Raw genomic sequence first — 21335 nt, forward strand, 5'->3', positions numbered from 1 at the left:
TATAAAACGCCGTTTTTACCGTTTCTTCCCGCAGTAAATATAAACAACGATAGTATTCAGGAAGAAAACCAAACATTGCAGATATTTTTTTATCATAACTCTGGTTTTACGTGGCCTATCAACACAATTTAAAAACTGGCATAAAGTCCACACTTTTCCGTCAATTGTTCCTTCTGTCCTGCTCACATCTCCAGTGGTTGTACATGCTGTTTTTTTTTGTATTTGCCTCTCTGGATTTGTGTAGACTTCTGACCTTTGACTCCCAAACAACTTAAAATAAATGTACACCGAGCACTGCTGGGAGTGACTCCTCCTGATATCAGGACATGTTTGGGATGGTTTCTGCCTCAGTCCTAGCAGTGGGATCTTTTTAAAGCATTTCCAACCTCCTGCAGTAATTTTATTACATAGGGTATAAAATAAATATGACCCCTGTGTTTGATTTCCAGCTTCAGCTCTAATATGAAGTGATAAAGCACACAGATGTGGGCAGCAGTGAACCTGCAGATGTATTAACAGGAAGCCACACACAGATAATGGCTGCTCGAAGATATTTGAAATCTGGTTCCTGTCCCGACTCGCCTCTGAGGAATTCACCCCATCGCCTCCCAGCTGAGGATTAAAGGGCTATTCCACTAAAAGTTTAAAGGAAAGGAGAACGTGGTGTAGGTGACGTCATGTTAATGAAGTGAGAGAGTCATGTCACCATGGCGACCGAGAGACGGGAGCATTAAAAGAAAAAGGGGGTGTTTTAATCCAAACTGTAATGTTTCTAGAAACGTACTAAAGTTGTTTTTTTTATTATACTTAATAATTCATTTAACTCAAAGCTATTAAAATTAATATAAATTGCATGTAATTATCTTTCTGAGTGATTATTTGCTCTGAGTTTTATACCCTCTAAACACAGAGAATAATATTTTTGTGTGCATGTACACAAATTAGTACATATGTGACTGAACAGAAGAAAAACTTGGAGGAAATTAATATGAGTCCACAAACACCAATCAGAACATTACAGGCCATGATCATTTCAGTGTGTAACTGAGGGGTGCGATTGCCCTGTCCCACTGAAAACGAACAAAATGACTACATAAACATGACATGGAAGAACTCATTTTTGAAAACTGTGCAGATCTCAAAGTCCAGATCAAAATGATACACATACCCAGTTCTACTTTTTAAAATGTCTGGATTTAAAGACGAATCTCTGTAGGACCCATGAACCCATCTTTATCCTGCCTGAACAGGTTATGACATGATCTCTGGTGCTTCTGTGGGTCAACTTATCTCCTCTCTGAAAGGGTTTGACAAACTTTACTTTCACACTATGAACATCTTCTGAGTTACAGGCCCTCAGAGGGCAGAAGAGTGCATTGAAATTTGGTGTTTAATCCCTCATAGCTTCATGAGTACTGTTACATCCCCCAGGAGGATGTCTCTTCTCCCTATTAACCCTTTGTTTTGTCCAGGCTCCACCTCCTCTGTCCTGATTGGATGTTGCACAGAGTCCGGCTAATTGGTAATCAGCAGAGCACTACTTAAGGCCCGTGGAGCTGTGCTTCTGTGCCCTCTGGCCATTTTGGTTGCCATACTTGTGCAGGCTTGCATGCCTTTGTATTTTGTGTGAGCATTGTTGTTTCATGTTCAGACTGCTTGTAGGGGAGAGCTGCCTTTTGTTTTGACACCCTGTTTTCTCCTGTTTATGTGTTGTTAGGTAGGTTATGGTTATAGGTTGTATATTTTGTTTCTTTGGAGTTAGGTAAGTTTCTTTTATTTCTACGTCAGGGATGTTTTGTTTGTTATGTTGGCCTTGGCTCTCCCTGACGTTACACCTCGGTCTGAACCCCATCACCAGTATTAAATAAACCTTTTAGAATTACCATCTTGGCTCCTCCTTTTCCATCCACATTTATGTTCGTCCCTTCAACCCCCTAGACTAGCCAGGGGACGTAACAAGTACCGAGACATCAACATGATGGTGATCCACATTAAAAACAACATGTAAGCTGTGTTGGAAACTGCAACCGAATCCATTTCACACCAACTCCAAGTGTCACAATCTGAAGCCAACATCTCGTTTCTTTGTCAATAACCAACTCTGAGCATCACAGGACATCATAGTTTAGATCAACTGCAGGAGTCTAACATCAGATTAACAGAAACAAACACCGATGCTCTGGATGTTTGATCTGATTCTGACTCACTGGACAAAAATCACCTCCTTTCTCCCACACTGTTAAAGCTATAACTGCATTAACATGACTGGAAAGAGGTTCTGTTGATCCCGCAAGTTAGAATATGCGAATTATTATTATTATGCCTTTATTCTGAATATTTTTAAAATAAAACAACAAAAAAGACAAAACCACAAACAAAAAAAAACATTCATAATTACAATAAATAACCTCACATGTTTAAAAAAGAACTAGAAAGAAGTGCCTAATCACAAGAACGCTAACCTCAAGGTGCTTTATATTGTATGATAAAGACCCTACAATAATACAGAGAACACCCATCAATGAGTCAGCTCCCAATGACCAAGCACTTGGCGACAGTGAGAAAGAAGAACTCCCTTTAAGCAGGAAGAAACCTTCAGCAAAACCAGGCTCAGGGAGGTGCGGCCACCTGCTGTGACCAGTTCGGGGTGAGAGGAGAGAGACGGGACGAAAGACACTCTTTTATGAGTTTTTTCATGATTAAAATTTGTTTTTATGTTTTTAAGCATTCAGTCATTAACATTTTGCTGTGTGGATTATTTATGCTCAACAAGCAGGTCAGTGGAACAATATCTGCAGCTGTGGTTAAAGCTGAGAGTACTTTATCTGAAGATGTTTTTCTCCTCTTGTCAGAAATAACAGTTTAAACACAGAGACAGGTGGGACTACATCTGCAGTGGACTCTGACAGGAAGGAGTAAAAAAAAAAAGAAAAATCCCCTGTATGTCAAAACAACGGCAGCCTGTCTGACAAGTGCAGCGATTAACTGACAGCCTTCAATGTGACGAGCGGCCATCTTTCATCCCCGTGGATTGGCACAGAGAGGGAGGAGGAGGAGGGACAGGAGGAAAAGCAGCAGTGAAGCGGAAGAATGAGTCTCTGCAGGCTACAAGACAAAAAGCAGAGACTGACCTCGATATGAAGAGAGCGGGCGGGACTCGTGTGGTCCCATCAGAGAGAATCCTGCAGCTTTACAGCTCTCACACCAAACCTGCACTCACAAACTATCAGCAGTATTTATGGTGAACATTGTTTATCTCCTCACAGAGTCATCTGCACTCAGTCAGTGTGTCTTCAAATATGTTCAGACTCTCCATTTTCAGCCTGTAAGGACTCCCAGGACATCATAAAATACATCCAGTGAACTCCTGAGCTCAAAAACAGCTGATCTCACCACCAGGTCCATTTAAGTCTATGCCCCGTAGCTTTGGACCATCTCACATGATCCCCAGCAGCAGCAGATGGAGCCTGGCCTAGTCCTTCACACTTAGTTCATATATAAGTTTGATGATCTTCCAGTCTAAACATGTAATTCATAATTACTGAAATCAGTGCATGCTCATTCTTCAGACTCGGCTCATGTGTTGCCGGGGGCTTCAGGGAGCTCTGTGCCAAATTTGAGGTCATCTGGTTGAGCGGTTTTCATGTTTTGGCTAAATGTTGCTCTCCATTAAAGGGACTGCTGCCTGGGAAATTCATTGCTTTATATCACAGATAAATGTGTTAACCTGAACCTTAACCACCAAAAAAACCTAAGATGGGTTTTAAAAAACCTCAAGAGCCAAAAAGTTCTAAATTTTTGCAACTCACTGGCTCTCAGAACAGAGCTGCATTGTTTCCAGTGACCAGCAGGGGGTGACTTCTCTGGCTGCAAAGAAGACATTTATTAGCCCTTTTTGATTAGCATCTACTTGAATTGTCTTGTGACAGCTCAATACGGTTTAAAGGTTTTTCATTAGGTTGTAGTACCTGGCAACAGGTACCTTTTTAAGTACCTGCTCACCCGGGGTTCCAAGTAATCTGAGGTGATCTGAAAATGTGACATCAACAGACTGAATGAGTCATGAAAGCGACTCCTTGAAAATCAATTCTGCCAATGCTGAAATTTGACAACAAGAGAAACGTTGAGTCACATCAAGCTTATCCGAGTAGGTACTAATGGAAATGGGCTATATAAGAACTTCAGACTTTGTTTGAAATGGAGACTTCTATGATGAGTTTTTTGTTTCAGTCGCCAGTTTTAAGTCAGTGCAGCATGAGGTTCATTTAGTAAACTGTGGTGTGACTTAGAGTCAAGCACACATTAAAGCAGGGTACTTGGTGGGACAGTGTGGGTTTTGATTCAGCAGGGGCTTGCTTGCAGTTGGGTGGAGATTTCCATCTTCAGATCTTCTTTTCAGGCAGTTGATGGAGTTTGGATGTTTTGTAATCTTTGCTAATGAAGTAATTCATGAGTTACCATGTCAACTTAAAGGGGGTTTAGATTTGAATTAGTCACCGTTATTGATTTGGGGCAGTGAATGTGAGCTAAGCCTGGGGTGACTAGGTGGTTCTGTGGTGTAGCGGTCATCACATCTGCTTTACACGCAGACGGTCCTGGGTTCAATCCCCAGTGGAACCACAAATCCAGCTTTGATGCCAAGAATGTCTTAGATCAGAGGTGGATAATGAATTTTGACAACTTTTTTTTTAAAGACAAAAACATGGTCTCCTTTTCATCAGAGAGTTTATATAGTAAATTAAATGTATATGATTATTTGAAAACTGAGTCCAAGTAGAGGATTGGCTGGAGTGGAACTTAGGAAAGTTAAATATTGCAGACGTACATGGATGAGGTTAGAGCGATAAGAGGAACATATCCCAAAAGAAATTCCGCTAAACCCAGAGCTGCTGCAGTTTGGTTTGTATCCAGGAGGACAAACAGCAATAAAACAGGTAAACATCAGTGAACTCTTTTAGTATAATTTTGTGTCCAAACTCAAAGTCTCACAGCTATCAGAGGAGGTGAACGACACTCAGAGACTATGGGTGGATCAACCACAGGTGACAGGAAGTGGGGGGTTTAAATCAAACCATCACTAAACTGGAACTCATGCACCAAATCCCCATCTTTTATATACAGTCTCAAGGCCTTGGTGTGGCCCTTCTAGTAGCTTCCAGGAATTCATCAATCAGACTAAAGTGGACTTTTAGGGAGGGAGGCTCTTAAAGACACAGGAGAGGATAGACTGAGGGGCTTCATTTAGTATAAGGACTATTTTGACAAGTTAATTAGAGTGGGGAGTCCATGTGGCTAATGTCATCTTTTATTTACAGTTTATGGGGAAACCAAAATCAAAACTGCAGCTCTTGGTGCTTCAGCCTGAGCTTCATCTGTCGGACCCTGAGCTTGGGAGCTTCATTAACATGCAGGACATGAACACAGTGATGAACTCAGGTGAGCCTGCGAGGATTTTTCATCTTCATCAAGCCAAGGCTGATGATAAGCTGATGAGTCTGAAAGTGTGAATGGATTAATGATCGTCTTCATTGCGTCTCCGTCGAGTTAGAGAAATAAAAAAAAGTGCATCATCATTATTTCCTCAGAGATTTCGGAAGAAGACTGTGAGTACTTGAGATGCAGCTGTAGCCTCATTTCATAGATTACTGTCAAACGCTGTCAATGCTTTAACACACTCGTATGCAAACACGCACACACACGCTGGAATCACAGCGTGCATATGTCAGAGGCTGCATTATGTGTCAACAGAAAGAGAGAGCGCCTGGGGGTTTGTAAACATCCCACTCAACTGATCTGTGACTCATCACACACACCACTCTGCTCCCGCCTCTGTGAGGACCCCTCACTAATGCCAAGCATGTCCTTTTCCTTCTCTCGGACTCCAACCTGAACCTGAAAACCAGGCCTGGAGAAGCTCCAGCTGCACCCGAAGCAAGGACAAGCTGAAGCTGAGGCTGGTTCTTCCGAAGGCAGACATGAACACGCCCCCAGCCTCATGTTTCCATAATTTCAGAGTGTGTTACACTGACTCACAGTAACGCAGAGGAGACTCTGTGGTCTTTTCGTGCGTTACTTTGTTTGTTTTTCCTTCTTTTGTTGTCATTTTGTGCAAAAGCCATGTATTTGTTTGTGTTCATGGATGCAGCTGGTGATGAGCCTGTTATAGTGAAAATCAGCATGAATTTGTAATGTTTCTAATGTATTTCAGCAGGAAACTATTCCCTGTCTGCAGTTGTCCAGACAAAGTGGGAACACATCACCATGGTAACCAAGAAAACAGAGCCTTAAAAGAAGTGGCAACCTAAACGTAAGCGAGCAACGCATCCTGAATCCTTAAAAGAAAAGATAATTATGTGTGGAAATCAGTGACGTGCACAACTCAAATTTGGGTCTTTGTGTGAGCTGCATTTGCTTCTCTGCCAACATGTCTGACCTCACATTTTGTTTGTCTGTTAAAAGTGGAAAGAATAAAAAAATAAAATTATCCCCCCAAAAAAGAAGAAGTGGAAATAACCCTGCTCATTTCACTCAGAACAGAGATTCAATCAGAACATCTCTTACAAACTGAGAAGTCTTTCTTCTTCTGCCTTTCTTTCTCTCCCACTGCCTCCTAATATGCCTAGCTCTCTCCTCTTCTTCTCTTTCCTTTATCACAGTTTCCACCAGCACCTGCTGACCAACAGCATTGAGGTAGTTATTGGTAATATGGGCTCCGACTGATGCACTATGGTAATTTCATTCTCCTTTACCCATAGGTTTGGTTTAGCAAAGATTATACACTTGATGCATCCCTCCACATTTGTTCTACATTGTTCATGCATTTTGAACTGTCCTGTAGATTCACACAGTTAAGCAGCTCACATGGAGCTCAGTCCGTGTAATACAGCTGTGAATTTTTTCTTCAGTTCAGGATGTACATGTTTCTGATCTGATTAAAAATGTTCTAACTGTGCTAAGCACTCAACTTCAAGGAGTTTTTCTCTTCATTTACTTTTATGACATCACCAAGAGCAGCTATTCCTAATCTCAGGCTGAGGGGGAGGGGCTAAAACTGCCTTTTTAAGACAGAAGATGAATGTGAATCATGCAAAGCTGCCCTAGCAGAGTCCGAGGATAAAATACAGTCACCATTTACTAAGAGCAATATTTTATTTTATATTAATTCCTGAATTTCACACAGATGACTTTTAACATCAAATAAAATCCAGATTTCATTTTAATGTTCATATTTACACAGTGAGACTCGTTGTTTTAGTCCCTAGAGGATCCTACAGTACACCTCTGAAAACACTCATGTCCTCACAACATCAGCATTACACACACACACACACACACACACACACACACACACACACACACACACACACACACACACACACACACAGAGACTGAATTGCATACTGAATGCATTCAAGCAACAAAAACAGCATCCTGAATATCCTGAGTGCGTCTCCCGCATGTATAAAATTACTGTGTGTGTGTGTGAGTGGTGATTCATTTCTGAGCAGAGGATAATATGCTCAAAATAGCTGTAAACACACACAGGCACACACACACACACAGTTTACAGATCCTGTTAAAGGGCGGAGCTCTCACTGAGGCTCTGAATAAAAACACCTGCTGCAGGTGAATCACAGCATTGAACACTGCTTGTAAAACTGCTGGATTCAAGAACACAGTTTAGTCCAGATGTTTGCAGCCTGCAGTTTTGAGTCCCTCTGCAGCGACAGTGGGTAAATCTGAGGGGCCGTGAGAGGATTTCATGGAATCGAGTGTGAAATTACATCTTAAATATATAGGGCAGAGCAGAATGACTGAAGGAGGCAACTTTTATGTCCTGATGGGGGACGTTTTTTGTTTTGTTTTTAAATTTCATATGTGATTCTGTTTAACTTTTATGCAGAAAGTTAGAATTAGAAGATAAAAAAAATCATTTTATCCTTTGTGTCTTTTATTTCTGATGTATGAGTTCAATGACTGAGGCTGTGTTTTAAATAATCATTTAGTATCTTTATCTTTTTTTTTAATCTTCCCTAAGGCTACATTAAAATGGAAAAACAAATCTTATAAATCAAATTTAACTTTGAATTTCTCATCATCTACGCTAAATAACTGAAAGATTCTGGAGGAATCTCTGTGCGCAATATTGGTTGCCTGTGATCTTCAGGCTGAGGTCAGACAAATCAGAGTTTTAAATTCTTTTTGGAAAACACAGATGCTAAATGGAAGAGGGGCCACCAAGCTCGTTATCAGCGCTCAGTTCAAAGCCTGCATTTCTGATCGTATTGGGGTGTATTACTGTCAATGGAATTAGCAGCTTTCACATTTGGAAATACATCACCAATGCTAAAAGGTATACGCAGGTTTTAGTGCAACATCTGGTCCATGGGACAATATTGCTCTCCCAAAAGTTCCAAAAGTGTTCTCCTCAATTCCCAGATCTTTACAGATTGGTGGACCAAAATCGTCAACAGTTTCTACAGATGTGCAGTTGAATGCATCATCATCAGTTCAGTCACGGGGTGGCATCGAAGCCCCTCTGTTCAGGACAGGAAGTATCTCCAAGAGAAATTAAAAGTTGCCTTCCTATCAACACTGGACATTATCCCTGATGACTGACTGTCACCTCCTCAGTGCAATCATTAATCTTATCTCTCCAAGTCCGTTTTTTTTTAAGCTGACATCTTCTTGCCTGTTCCTCCTGCCTGGCAGCTCCATCTTCAACATCCTTTATCTAATACAGCAACTATCCCTCCTCTCCACATGTCCAAACCATCAATCAGAGAAGGTCACACTAACATCTTGTGAACCTCTCCCATTCACTCTTGCTGCTATCATTCTATTACTGCCTCACTGTTTTTTTAAGCTGGCCTCTATTTAACTATTTTTTTTTAAATATATTTTATGTATCACCACTTAATTTTACTGTCCACGTGATAATAAAACCTCTTAATCTGATTCTTTTTGACCTCAGTCAAAAAAAAGGAAAAAGAAGGAAAAAAAAGATAAAATGTCGAATTTATGATTTAAAGACTTTCAGTGAATCGTTTTAATTCACACTTTGGACTCGGGTGAGTATTTTATGCAGATTTTCATTTTACTTGGGGTAAAATGACCTTTTATGAGGGTTTAGAAAGACAAACTGACAGAAAAATTGGTCAAACTGTGACCTTCGACCCCACATCGTCCAGCGCCGCTAACCCCGCCCCTCTGCGGAGAGAACGGGAGCTCCATTCAAACACACCAAACTGGTAGCCCCGGGATGCGACAGTCGCTGTAGCTGAAGAGAAAGGTGGAAGAAGTGGAAGAAGAACAGAAACACACTCTCTACCCCCGAAATCATCCGAGCAGGGCGGTCACACAGCCAGCCAGAGACACCAGAGCCCGCAGCCGGAACATCCTCACCGAGCGCACTCTGCTAGTAGGAGGCTAACGGCACCAACATGGCGAGCGCCTCGTACCACATCTCCAACCTGCTGGAGAAAATGACCTCCAGCGACAAGGATTTCAGGTAAAACAACGCCCGGGTGGAGGGATCTGACCGTCAGTTGTTGTTTATCGCATCGGAGTGTTGTTATTTCGCACTGAAAGCGGCGCTTTGCTGCGGCGGGCCTGCCGCTCTCAGGCTAACAGCTAGCATGCCACCTGTCTGATCATCGTCATATCCGCGGTTAGCTGCTAGCATTAGCAGCTAGCCTGCAGGCTAGCGGGCTAGCACCAACTTCTGTCAATCCGCAGGCTAGCTTAGCATGAGTGACGGCGCTCTGTGATGTAGATTCAAATGTGAAGGTAGCCCCCCGCTAGTGGGATTTCTCCCGGGAAACGGGCGGGTTTAACGTCAAAGTGTCGCTCCAGCTAACGGGGGTGTGGTGACGCCGGTAAACAGACGGAGAAGGTCGGAGCTTCAGCCTTGCACTCACATAGACTCTGTCAGCGTTAAAGGTGTCTTATTCTGATCCCATTTCTGTGGTTGTTTTGTTTTAAAACTCTCGTCAGAGCAGCTTTGCGTGAGTCACAGTTCAAAATAAGCCAGCTTTGTCTCTCACTGGGCCTCGGTACAGCCTTGCAGTTCATCCTCCCTGAAATAAGCTGCTGTAGCTCCATCAAAACAGCTTGTTTCATACAGAGAATTGGCTACTTTCTGGAAGGAAAGTAGACAAACGACTTGTTTCAGACAGAAGGTAGTTGTTTTTAGACAGTAAGTGGCTTGTTTCAGATAGGAAACAAATAGGAACAATTTCTGTTAGTCAGAAAATGTCTGGTTTCACACAAACCTGGCTTGTTTCAGACAGTTTGAACAGTAGGTAACAGAGCTTCTGGGAAGCTGCTTTCTTTGATATTGAACCAAGTCAAGAGTAGAATATGAAATACTACTGTCCTCCTGAGGGGTCAGCAACCAGCACTATACATAGTGTATTTAAAAGATAGTTGCAGCTAGAGTGGCAGCACCTTTTGGCTACTGGACTGAGTTCTTGTTTTTGTTGGAGTAAGAAGAGACCATATTCAGAAACATGGAAGCTGCATCAGTACACTGTACAGGGTCAGCATACCTGCTAATTAAAATCCAAATTAAATCTTCGATCTAGGTTCGTCTTTAACCTAAACTGGGGCTCAGACTTCTTGGATAGTCTGTTAGTATGATTAACTACACAACAGCCATATTATTAGTCAAATAATTTCATTAAAAATGTTTTAAAAAATGCACAAACGCTCCAATCCAGAGGTCTAGTTCAGACAGCTACTGTAATAGAAGCCAATAATGCACACTTTAACCCTTAATTGAATTTAATGGGATTTAAACAGGGCTGGACTGGGACAAAATATCAGCCCGGCACCAAAAGCGGGTTTGCGTACATAAGATTTTCAGGAGGACAGACATTTGTTTAGAACTCTTAAAGATGTCGAAGAAGCTCCTTTAAGCAATTACTGTGATGTTCCTCCACCTCCAAAGAAATGTCAGGAGTCCGAACCACAAAAGAAGCGCGTATTCTCGGAAAAGTGGTTGCAGGAGGTGAGCTGGCTTCAAACAAATGATGAACGCACAGCTGTGGTGCGGAATGTGCCGTGAAAATCCCACTCTAGCGGACAAAAACACTGCCTTTTATATGGACGCAAACTCGCGTTGCAACTTCTTATCTGGTGCGCGTCTTTTATTTTGACAGTGAATGCGCACATGCGGACCACTTATGTGCACCAGTGTAAATAACATAATGTTCTGCCGGGTGTGTTGTTGGTTTTCCCTCGATTTCTGAGTCGACAAGCGCCTTTGTTACTGGGACCAGTCATTTTAAGAAAGGCCCCCATTAGAACCCATGAGAAATGCAAGAAATGCATTATTGCTCAGTCTGCAATATCTTTCCCAGAACAAACACCAATTGCAAATAACATACTAAAAAGAAACCTGAAAAATCTGTTTAGAACAGCTACTATGTTGTAAAGAGTGAATTACCACTGGCAAAATTTAGCAGTCTTTGCAAACTTCAAAAAGCAAATGGCCTCAATCTTGGTTCCACTTGTCTCTTACCCGTGACTTCAGTGGAAATTTCAAATTCAGGATCTGACACAGACTGATTCATGTCCTACACAGTTCTTACAAGTTCATAGAAATTTCTGTTCAATTAGAACCAAGTATTTGAGTTGATTGAGTTGTAATTTTTAGACAATGTTATAATTTGTGTTTCAACAGTTTTTTGATTAATGTTTTGTTTCCGTTACAATATTATACATTATAATATTGTAATGGAAACAAAACATCAATCAAAAAATTGCTCTTTTTTTATTCGGGCTACTTAAATTTATTTGGGCTACCAAAAACTGCGAGCCCTGGTGTAAGCTGAGATGATGGTGACGGAGCATGCTCTTTGTAGAAAATAAGTGTGAAGCCAACAAGGGAAACTCTTGGTCAACCTGTTCTTCCTCTTTGTCATTTTCAGGATGACATAAAAAGCAGTTGCTGCTTTTTAACTGATTACCAACTGCACCCCCCACCCCCCACCCCACCATAGGGGATTTAACCACAGAAACTCGGGGATAAAACCTACATATATAAATGACAGTATCTGAAAAACAAAGGGGAGTTCACAAAAGGCCTTCTTGCTGTTTTCTGTTGCTGTTTTTCATAATGTTTAATCGATTCATCTTCAGTATAATCAGCAGGTGAAATTGAAATGCTGCAGTCGCAGCCTGAACTGAGGCTTCAGATTAATGAGTTTATTAACAGGCAGACTGAAGTGACACAGTTTGTATTGATCATCTGCAGCTGATATCGTCTAGCAAATAGTGAAGGCAGATGAAGCGTCTGACAGGAGGTCCGTTAGCGCCAGACGAACACAAATATGCAATGATTTATTTATGTTGGAGCGTTCAAAACTGAGCTTATAAACTGATTTGACAGGAAGAAGAACGTCATCAGGCCCTGCGCCAGGAGTTTGTTAATCCTGAGCTCAGGGGGAAACTGGGTTTTCTGGTTCACAGTAAACTTAAACTCTGTGCCAGTTACCATGGTAACAGACTCTGTGAACTAAAACTGTTCTCTGGCTCCTCCCTTCTTACTGCACCTGAACCAGCTGACTGACACTCAGTTTCATTTCCTCATTCATGAAGTCGCCGCCGAAGATTGGAATGAATCCATCTACAGACAATTTTACACACACTGAAATCCCAGTTTAGGTGTTAAGTGTGTTTTTACTTTACACAAGCGCTTTTAAGGTCAGTCAATCGTCAATATTTGAGGGCAGATTCTGCGACTACATCACTGATTTATAATCAGCTCAGAATAAACTGTAGCCTCATCTTTCTGCCTCCGAGACTGTGGGCAGTAACACAGCCGTCAGACTGTCAGTACTAACGTTTACTGTACGTTACTGAGAAACAGTGGTTAAATCAAACTAATCTGTGTTCTAACTGATCACACTGATGGAAAAACATCTGCCACGACTGGAATTTTGGAGATGCAAAGATGAAACTGAACTAAATTTATTTAAAATTTAAAAGTGAGTTTTTGGAAGCAGCTGCACACAGTCTGATTGTAAACTCATTACGTGTGTTCATCGATTGAGATTCAGTGATTAAATGATGCCAAACAACATTTTAAATGGATAATTAGATTTAAAAATCTAATCAAATTAGGATTACTGCGTCATCTATAAGTTAAAGTGCGGTTATCAAGTTTCATTCAGTCAGTGATGATGACAGAGTGAACAGAGCTGATTAAAATCACTCTCTTCTTCCCTCCTGTTTGAATATCACGGTCAGCACTAAAACGTCTTCATAGCCCTGCTCATCTGCTCTTTATTTACCTGTAATTCACCTTACATGGTGAATTACAGTGTTGGAGCTCCATTGATGATGGCTTTCTTTCATTAACTCAGGGTAAACATATTGAGAGCTGATTGAAGTAACTGATCAGCTGTTCAGGAACAGGAAAGAAAAGAGTTGTCGATCCCAGGTCTCCACGTTTTTGTTCTTAGACTGTGCAAGCGCAGCTTTGCATGATTCATAGTTCAAAATAAGCCACATTTAACTCATGTTCAGCCTCTGTGTTTCCCTTCATCCTTGGTCTAAAACGAGCTGTTTTAGCTCCTCGCCCTTTAAGCCACCATTGAACGACATTCATAAGCATCAGTTGGGCGGGGCTTCACTTCCAAGAGCAGTCTGATGCCTGTTAACGTAAAACTTTGCCACTGGAGAAAGAAGTACGTGGCAGAAAATTAAAAAAAAAGGATCTTAGCAAAATTAGAATACTAAGATAATTTTAAACATAAATACTACTTTAGTTTTATCTGTGCGGTCTTTATTTCCCTCGGTATGTTTTTGCTTGATTGTGTTGGTTTTTTGTGGTGGTCGTACTTTGAGCCATGTTGATGTGTTTGTGAGGAATGTTGCATAAAGAGGTACAGAGTGGCTTGGATCAGACTCTTTGACCAGTAAAAAGAAGCTCATATTTAGCTTGAAATTCAGAGCAGCCTGGCCCTCTTTGTGTCAGCTGCTCGGGGACGATCACAAGCTGGCAGCACAGATAATCAGCTTCATCGCTTCGGCCGCCCTCTCAGAACAAGGAATCCTCGATATCATGAAAAGCTGTCAGTTTTGCCTCCTGTTGGGTAAAAATTGACCCACTTTTAGGCCTGATCTGAGCGTTTCCACACGGCTTCTGTGAGACAGGAACTACATATTAGTTATTTTATAAACGTATGGAGCATGAGGTGCTTGGTGCAGATGTCTGAAATTGCCCAAAAATGAAATAAAATTCACAGAATGCCAAAAAGAATATACTAATATTCAGTGCCCCAGTACTGTTATATGGAAGATAAACATAGGCATAATCTATAAAATACATTCATGTAAATATAACATTTAATGGTATTTAATTTTTCATTACATTTTAAAATGTGTTTATTGTTTATTTCTCAGATTTATTCATTAATATAATAATTGTTAGACTTATTTTTCTGTTTTAATGCTAAAGTTTGCACACTGATACTCTATGAATGACCCACTCCTTATTTTCATAATTAAAAAGAAAGTAAATGTATTAAAAAGATATAATGAAACATTTTTAAGGTGGGAAAGAATGCAGAATTAAATGCACAAAAAAGCAGACAATGATTAGATTTATAATTAACTGGTTATGAATGAAATGGTGAAGATTTCAATTTATAAATGAATGAATGCCCACAGTTGGTAGATTCTATTCCATAGTTTTATTGATCTTTATTTACTCAATTTTTAAAAATTCCTTAAGTTATTCATTGTTAGTTAAATAAGCAATTCTATTTTTTTAAATTAATGACAAAGTAAAGAAATCCGAGAGTAAATTAAATGTGGATTTTATTCATTATACTTTGTCACATTTTTCTTTATTAATGCCAATAATAAATTCAGCGTAATTTGTGAAATTTGAATTCATTATTTTGTCAATAATATATTTTTTGACATCACTGTGTATATTTATAATAGGTTTATTGCCTCTTTTATTAAAATTTATTTACTGATGGTACATATTTTGAATATTTTTTTACATTTTGCCCTGTACATCTCAGGGTTTCTTTAATTTTATATATATGCTTTTAATTCATTACATTTTATGCCTTTATTTTTGCATATTATCGGACTTTCTCTGAGAATTTAGTACTTGGCTTATTAGGTAAAATAAACAAAATAAAACATGTATTAAATATGTGCATTAGTACAAAGAAAAACGCAGTTTCTACATTTCTTTCTCTCTGATGTTGGCAGCTTCAATCCTCTGTATTGGGCTCTATATATGTGAACCTCGGTGGACTGACAGCACCTTTGATTCTGCATTAAAGGATTTGGATCTGCAGCAAAAACGGATCCATTTAAAGAAGTTAATAAAAGTGTCCTAAAACGGCTCGTTTGTCATCCTCCAGATTATTTTTACCAAGCTCGCTTTAGAGAGACGCAGCTCAGACAAAAGAGAGGGTCTTACATAATTTCATTTATTTCCAGTTTGCTTCGTTGGTTTTTATAAAAGCTCTTTTAGCAGAGGTCGGCATGTCTGAATGAAGCACTCAGGACTTTGGCTGATGCACATTTGAGGAGCTAAAAGACTAAAACTTAAATACTCTGAAGGTTGATCTCTCAACTGTCCTGCACCAGCGTAAGGTCCGAGGGCTTCATCCTGACACCCAACAGCAGTCAGACTTCAGGTTGTGGAGGTCAGTGTGACATCAGTGACCCACTGCCAAACCGGTCGTGTTGGATGACGTCACAGACGGGAAGTCCGAGAGTTTGGTGAGAAACGTGCAGGGGGTCATTTCACTGCTCTGACACACAAACAAAAAAAAAGACACCAGCTGTTGAATCCTCTACTGATCCTCTCAGTGTGAGAGGAGCAAGGTTTTGTTTTTTTGTTTTTTTATATCGTCTACTTGCTTGTTTGAAATCCTGCTGTAATGAGCTCGACCTAACGGGGTTTTGGTGTAAAAATGAACCGTTTCATTAGGACAGCTGGAGAATAAACTGACGTGAAAACACTTTGGGAAGAACATGGACTGATGAGTCTTAAATATGCAATTTTTTCAGAGTTCATGATCTGATCTTCTAGCAGAACAAATAAGTCCTTCTTTGTTGCCCGTTTTGTCATGTCCTTTTCCCTTTTAGTACTTTCCATTTCCTGGTCTCTTCAGCGCCTCCTGTTGGATGTTTTACTCCAAGCTTTAAAAACTCAAATTAAAATCAATTCTTTTTTCTGAGATTTTCAGGAGGAAAGCTAAGACTTCAGCTCTGTCTGAAGCAGATGTTGTACTAATGACTCGCCCATCTGTGCGTTTAATCACCGCACACTTCGACTCGCTTCATTCATTTGTTTGTTTGCTGTTTTCCAGATTTATGGCAACTAACGACCTGATGACGGAGCTTCAGAAAGACTCGATCAAGCTGGACGACGACAGCGAGAGGAAGGTCCGTGTGTATGACCTCGCACTGCTTCACCTGGTGTCTGTCTAATGAATGATTATAATTTATTGATAATTTATTGAACTTTTGGTTGACACTGATGAACAGGTGGTGAGGATGATTCTCAAACTGTTGGAAGACAAGAATGGAGAAGTTCAGAACTTGGCTGTCAAATGGTAATTTATTTGATTTTAAGTTTTAATTTCCTATTTCCTGTTTGATCGTGTCCATGTGTGTGATTGTGGGTGTGTTTGTTTCAGCCTGGGCCCTCTGGTCAGTAAGGTGAAGGAGTACCAGGTGGAGACGATCGTGGACACTCTGTGCACCAACATGCTTTCAGACAAAGAGCAGCTCAGAGACATTTCCTCCATTGGACTCAAAACAGTCATTGGAGAGCTACCGCCGGCCTCCAGTGGTAAAATATTTGACTAGTACTGATCTCATAACAGCACATATTTCATTCAGTATCACTTCTGAGCGAGCGAGTTTTGATCTGTAAAATGTGAAAATTTTCAGCATCCAGTGATTTCATGAATCTTCAGATTGTTTTGCCGTGAAAAATGTGAAGATTCATCTTTTCTCCTCCTGCCTCCGTCTCAGGCTCGGCTTTAGCGGCCAGCGTCTGTAAGAAGATAACGGGTCGTTTGACGAGCGCTATCGCCAAACAGGAAGACGTATCTGTGCAGCTGGAGGCACTTGACATCATGGCCGACATGCTCTGCAGGTACGTAGTTAGGCGGTTGCCGATGGATGGCGCTGGTGGGGATGGGTGAAGTTTTGAGTTCTTCTCCGTGTCTTTGTTTGCAGACAGGGGGGTCTGCTGGTGAATTTCCACCCCTCCATCCTCAGCTGCCTTCTGCCTCAGCTCACCTCCCCCCGGCTGGCCGTCAGAAAGGTCTGTCCAACCGCTTTGACTTTTGTGTTTTTGAGCTTTCAGGAAGGTGTTTGTGTCCTTACCTGTTGTTCTTTGGGCGTTTCAGAGGACCATCATGGCTCTGGGCCACCTGGTTATGTCCTGCGGAAATCTGGTATTCATCGACCTGATCGAGCACCTCCTCGCCGAGCTGGGGAGGAATGACAACATGTCGACCACCAGGACATACATCCAGTGCACGGCCGCCATCAGCAGACAGGCTGGACACAGGATCGGTGAGACGCCCGGCCTCCACACTGTCATGTCTCTGATTTAGAGATGAATCCTCCCTGACCTCTGACCTCTCGTCTCTCTTTAACAGGTGAGTACCTGGAGAAGATCATCCCTCTAGTGGTGAAGTTCTGTAACGTGGACGATGACGAGCTCAGAGAGTACTGCATCCAGGCCTTCGAGTCCTTCGTCAGGAGGTAAAACCGTCTCAGACCGAAGAATCTGTGGCGGCGGTGCCTCGTGTGCTCACTGCTTTTATTCTTTCCAGGTGTCCCAAAGAAGTTTACCCACACGTCCCCACCGTCATCTCCATCTGCCTGCGCTACCTGACCTACGACCCCAACTACAACTTTGATGATGAAGATGAGGATGACAACGCCATGGATGCTGAGCAGAACGACGAAGACTATCAAGGTACTGAAACCCCGTCTCTGGCTATCGCTGCTGAAGTAAGACACCTCCAGTTTATGTTAAACTGTTAAAGGCTCAGCTGATTGGTGCTTTGAAATCACATGACACTGCCCACTCATTTACATCCAAATTAAGCGTTTGAACATTAATCGGTGACGCCATCTCTTCATTTCCTTTCCAGGCAGCGACGATGAGTACAGTGATGATGACGACATGAGTTGGAAGGTTCGAAGGGCGGCGGCGAAGTGTTTAGATGCTGTCGTCTCGACTCGTCATGAGATGCTCCCGGAATTCTACCGCACCGTGTCTCCTGCGCTCGTCTGTCGCTTCAAGGTAGCGTCGTTCGATCGGCTTCTATCTCTGAGATGTGTAACGATGACCTTTATGTCTGACCTGCCTCTGTGTGTATGCGCGTGCAGGAGAGGGAGGAGAATGTAAAGGCGGATGTTTTCCACGCCTACTTGTCGCTGCTCAAACAGACCAGACCAGCTCAGAGCTGGTTGGCTGATCCAGACGCCATGGAGCAAGGAGACACGCCGCTGACTATGCTGCAGAGCCAGGTATGCTCCTGCTGTGGACAGAGCTCTTTTCTCTTTATGCTCGCCACGCAGAAGCAGAATTTTTTTTTTTTAATTAATGAAATAAAGAGATATTAGAGATGTATAAAGTATGAGATATTAGATTAAGTTAAGGAGTAGGTTATTTAGATACAGGAGATAAAAGTTATCACCTCCTTGCAACCAATCAGTGCTCACTCTATATGAGAAGTGGGTGTAAAGTTTTCTCTCAGCACAGTTTCTCACTGGTCTCTGGCTGTAGTTCAGCTTTCCTACAGTAGATGTCAGTGCTGCACAGCTTTTAGGAGCATATCTTTGGTTCTCACGGCGACAGGAAACCCTCAGCATCCTGCAAGGCTGACCGCAAGCAGCAGGAAGTACCTGCGGTGGTCTCCTGTGATTCTCTGGTAACATCTGTCGCCCTCCACAGGTCCCCATGATTGTGAAAGCTCTGCACAAACAGCTAAAGGAGAAAAGCGTGAAAACCCGTCAGTGCTGCTTCAACATGCTGACCGAGCTGGTGAATGTCCTCCCGGGCGCCCTGACTCAGCACATCCCGGTCCTCATACCAGGTGACGCTGCCGCAGGTCAAGAATAATCTAGATATGATAGAATACAGTCACTATACACAGATACAAATATTTTTCACCAGTATTTTTGTAGTTCTTTACATAATTCTGTGGCCCAGTCGTGCAGAGTTGGTGCCATAAAACTGTAAGCCACCCCCAACAGATTTCAGGGAGGACTCAGGAACACACCCACAAAACAGCATCTTAGTCAGATGTCAGAATGGCTGGCTTTTCTGCTGGGGTTAGGTTACGGCTCCAAAACGTTTTGTATAGGCTCTTGGAATGTTTGATGTTTCTGTTTTTGCTGGGATTACTCTTTGGAGCGCTTTGGAGCTGTGTGTCTTGATAGCAGTGAGGTAATTGTGTGTGTGTGTGTGTGTGTGTGTGTGTGTGTGCGCGCTGCAGGTATCATTTTCTCTCTGAACGACAAGTCGAGCAGCTCAAACCTGAAGATCGACGCTCTAGCCTGCCTCCACGTCATCATGGTCACACACCCCGCTCACGCCTTCCATGCCCACGTCCCTGCCCTTGTCCCGCCCGTGGTGTCATGCGTGGGAGACCCCTTTTACAAGATCACCTCTGAGGCTCTGCTCGTTACTCAACAGCTTGTAAAGGTGGGAGTCAAACTCACAACCTCCTCCTTTCTGTTTCTAATGTCATAGCTGATTTTTATCCTCCATCCTGTTCTGTGTCGCCACCAGGTTATCCGACCACTGGACAGCCAATCAGAAGCCAGCGACAGCTTCGATCCCTCCCCTTACATTAACGACCTGTTCACCTGCACCATCAAGCGCCTGAAGGCCGCCGACATTGACCAGGAGGTGAAAGAGCGAGCCATTTCCTGTATGGGGCAGATCATCTGTAACCTAGGTAATGCACACACTTCCCAGTCACATGATGTGATGTCACAGAGCTTTCCTCGGTTTAATGTCTTCCTTTTTTCTGGTACAGGTGACCATCTGCCTGCTGAGCTTCCGGGAACGCTGCTGATCTTCTTAGAACGCCTCAAGAATGAGATCACAAGGCTGACAACGGTGAAAGGTAAGCCCCGCCCACACACCAGTTGTGTCTCAAAGGAAGCTTGTCTCTTTTCTGCTTCCATATCAAAATGAAGTGTTGGATATTGTTCACCGGGCTGGAGCTGTTAGTGTTTGATGTGTGTGTGTGCACACAGCTCTGACGCTGATTGCCGGCTCACCACTGAAAATCGACCTGAGGCCCGTTCTTCCCGACGCCGTTCCTATCCTCGCCTCCTTCCTCCGGAAGAACCAGCGTGCCCTGAAGCTCTGCACGCTGGCCGCTCTGGACATCCTGCTCAGAAACTACAGGTAACACACACACACCAGTAAGCCCCACCCACCAAACCTCAGCTCCACCCTGTCCACCACCCTCACCCTCTCATCCTGTGCTTCAGCTCTGCGGTGACTCCGGTCATGGTAGATGCTGTCCTGGCCGAGCTGCCTCCTCTGATCTCTGAGAGCGACATGCACGTGTCTCAGATGGCGCTGAGCTTCCTGTCCACGTTGGCAGTGACTCACCCATCCTCACTGGGTCAGCTGAGCGGAGGGAACATCCTCCAGCAGCTTATTGCGCTGGTTCGATCCCCGCTGCTGCAAGGAGGCGCGCTTTCTGCTATGCTCGACTTCTACCAGGTACTTCCAGCTCCGCTTACCCTTCGGCGTGTATGGTGGGCGTGAATATGCATATTAACCATGTGACTTCCCGCTTAGGCGCTCGTGGCCACCGACACTCCCGGCCTGGGCTACATGGACCTGCTTAGGATGCTCACTGGCCCCGTTTACTCCCAGAGCGCCGCCCTGCCGCACAAACAAGCATACTGCTCCATTGCCAAGTGCGTCGCTGCTCTGACCAGAGCCTGTCCCACTGAGGGGCCCGCCGTGGTGGGACAGTTCATCCAGGTGAGTCAGAGTGAGCAGCGTTCACCTCTCTGCAGGTTAATTGAGCTGTTTTTAAAGGTTTTCACTGCCTTCCGATGAACAGCGAACAGTAAGAGCCACGAGATTCAGAGACCTTGTGTTCCTCACAGGATGTGAAGAACAGCCGTTCCACAGACTCCATCAGGCTCCTCGCTTTGCTCTCATTGGGCGAGGTTGGACACCACGTGGACCTCAGCGGCCAACCAGAGCTCAAGACTGTCATCCTGGATGCTTTCTCCTCCTCCAGTGAAGAGGTAAGTACACCTGTCTACACTCTGAATCCAGATGTGACATCCCC

At 42.8% G+C, this 21335-nt stretch overlaps 1 protein-coding gene and 1 non-coding gene across 2 annotated transcripts in view; both read left to right on the top strand.

The window, feature by feature from the left end:
• Positions 1-4547: 4547 nt before the first annotated feature.
• On the top strand, positions 4548-4620 carry trnav-uac (transfer RNA valine (anticodon UAC)). The gene has a single exon. It is a non-coding gene; the product is annotated as a tRNA-Val (tRNA).
• Positions 4621-9169: 4549 nt separating this feature from the next.
• Positions 9170-21335, top strand: part of cand1 (cullin-associated and neddylation-dissociated 1) — an 18854-nt gene continuing 6688 nt past the window's right edge. Inside the window, exons 1-19 of the mRNA XM_005742312.2 lie at positions 9170-9511; positions 16350-16425; positions 16528-16595; positions 16680-16834; positions 17020-17143; positions 17227-17314; positions 17400-17568; positions 17655-17760; positions 17832-17977; positions 18156-18307; positions 18394-18534; positions 18962-19103; positions 19506-19714; positions 19802-19970; positions 20052-20141; positions 20275-20428; positions 20515-20752; positions 20831-21019; positions 21148-21291. Of these exons, the coding sequence (XP_005742369.1) occupies positions 9444-9511; positions 16350-16425; positions 16528-16595; positions 16680-16834; positions 17020-17143; positions 17227-17314; positions 17400-17568; positions 17655-17760; positions 17832-17977; positions 18156-18307; positions 18394-18534; positions 18962-19103; positions 19506-19714; positions 19802-19970; positions 20052-20141; positions 20275-20428; positions 20515-20752; positions 20831-21019; positions 21148-21291 (2628 nt within the window). The 5' untranslated portion in view covers positions 9170-9443. The remainder of the gene's footprint in view (positions 9512-16349; positions 16426-16527; positions 16596-16679; positions 16835-17019; positions 17144-17226; positions 17315-17399; positions 17569-17654; positions 17761-17831; positions 17978-18155; positions 18308-18393; positions 18535-18961; positions 19104-19505; positions 19715-19801; positions 19971-20051; positions 20142-20274; positions 20429-20514; positions 20753-20830; positions 21020-21147; positions 21292-21335) is intronic.

The sequence above is a fragment of the Pundamilia nyererei genome, unplaced genomic scaffold, assembly GCF_000239375.1.
Source record: "Pundamilia nyererei isolate P.nyererei 1_Seehausen unplaced genomic scaffold, PunNye1.0 scaffold00119, whole genome shotgun sequence".
Classification (NCBI taxonomy): Eukaryota; Metazoa; Chordata; class Actinopteri; order Cichliformes; family Cichlidae; genus Pundamilia; species Pundamilia nyererei.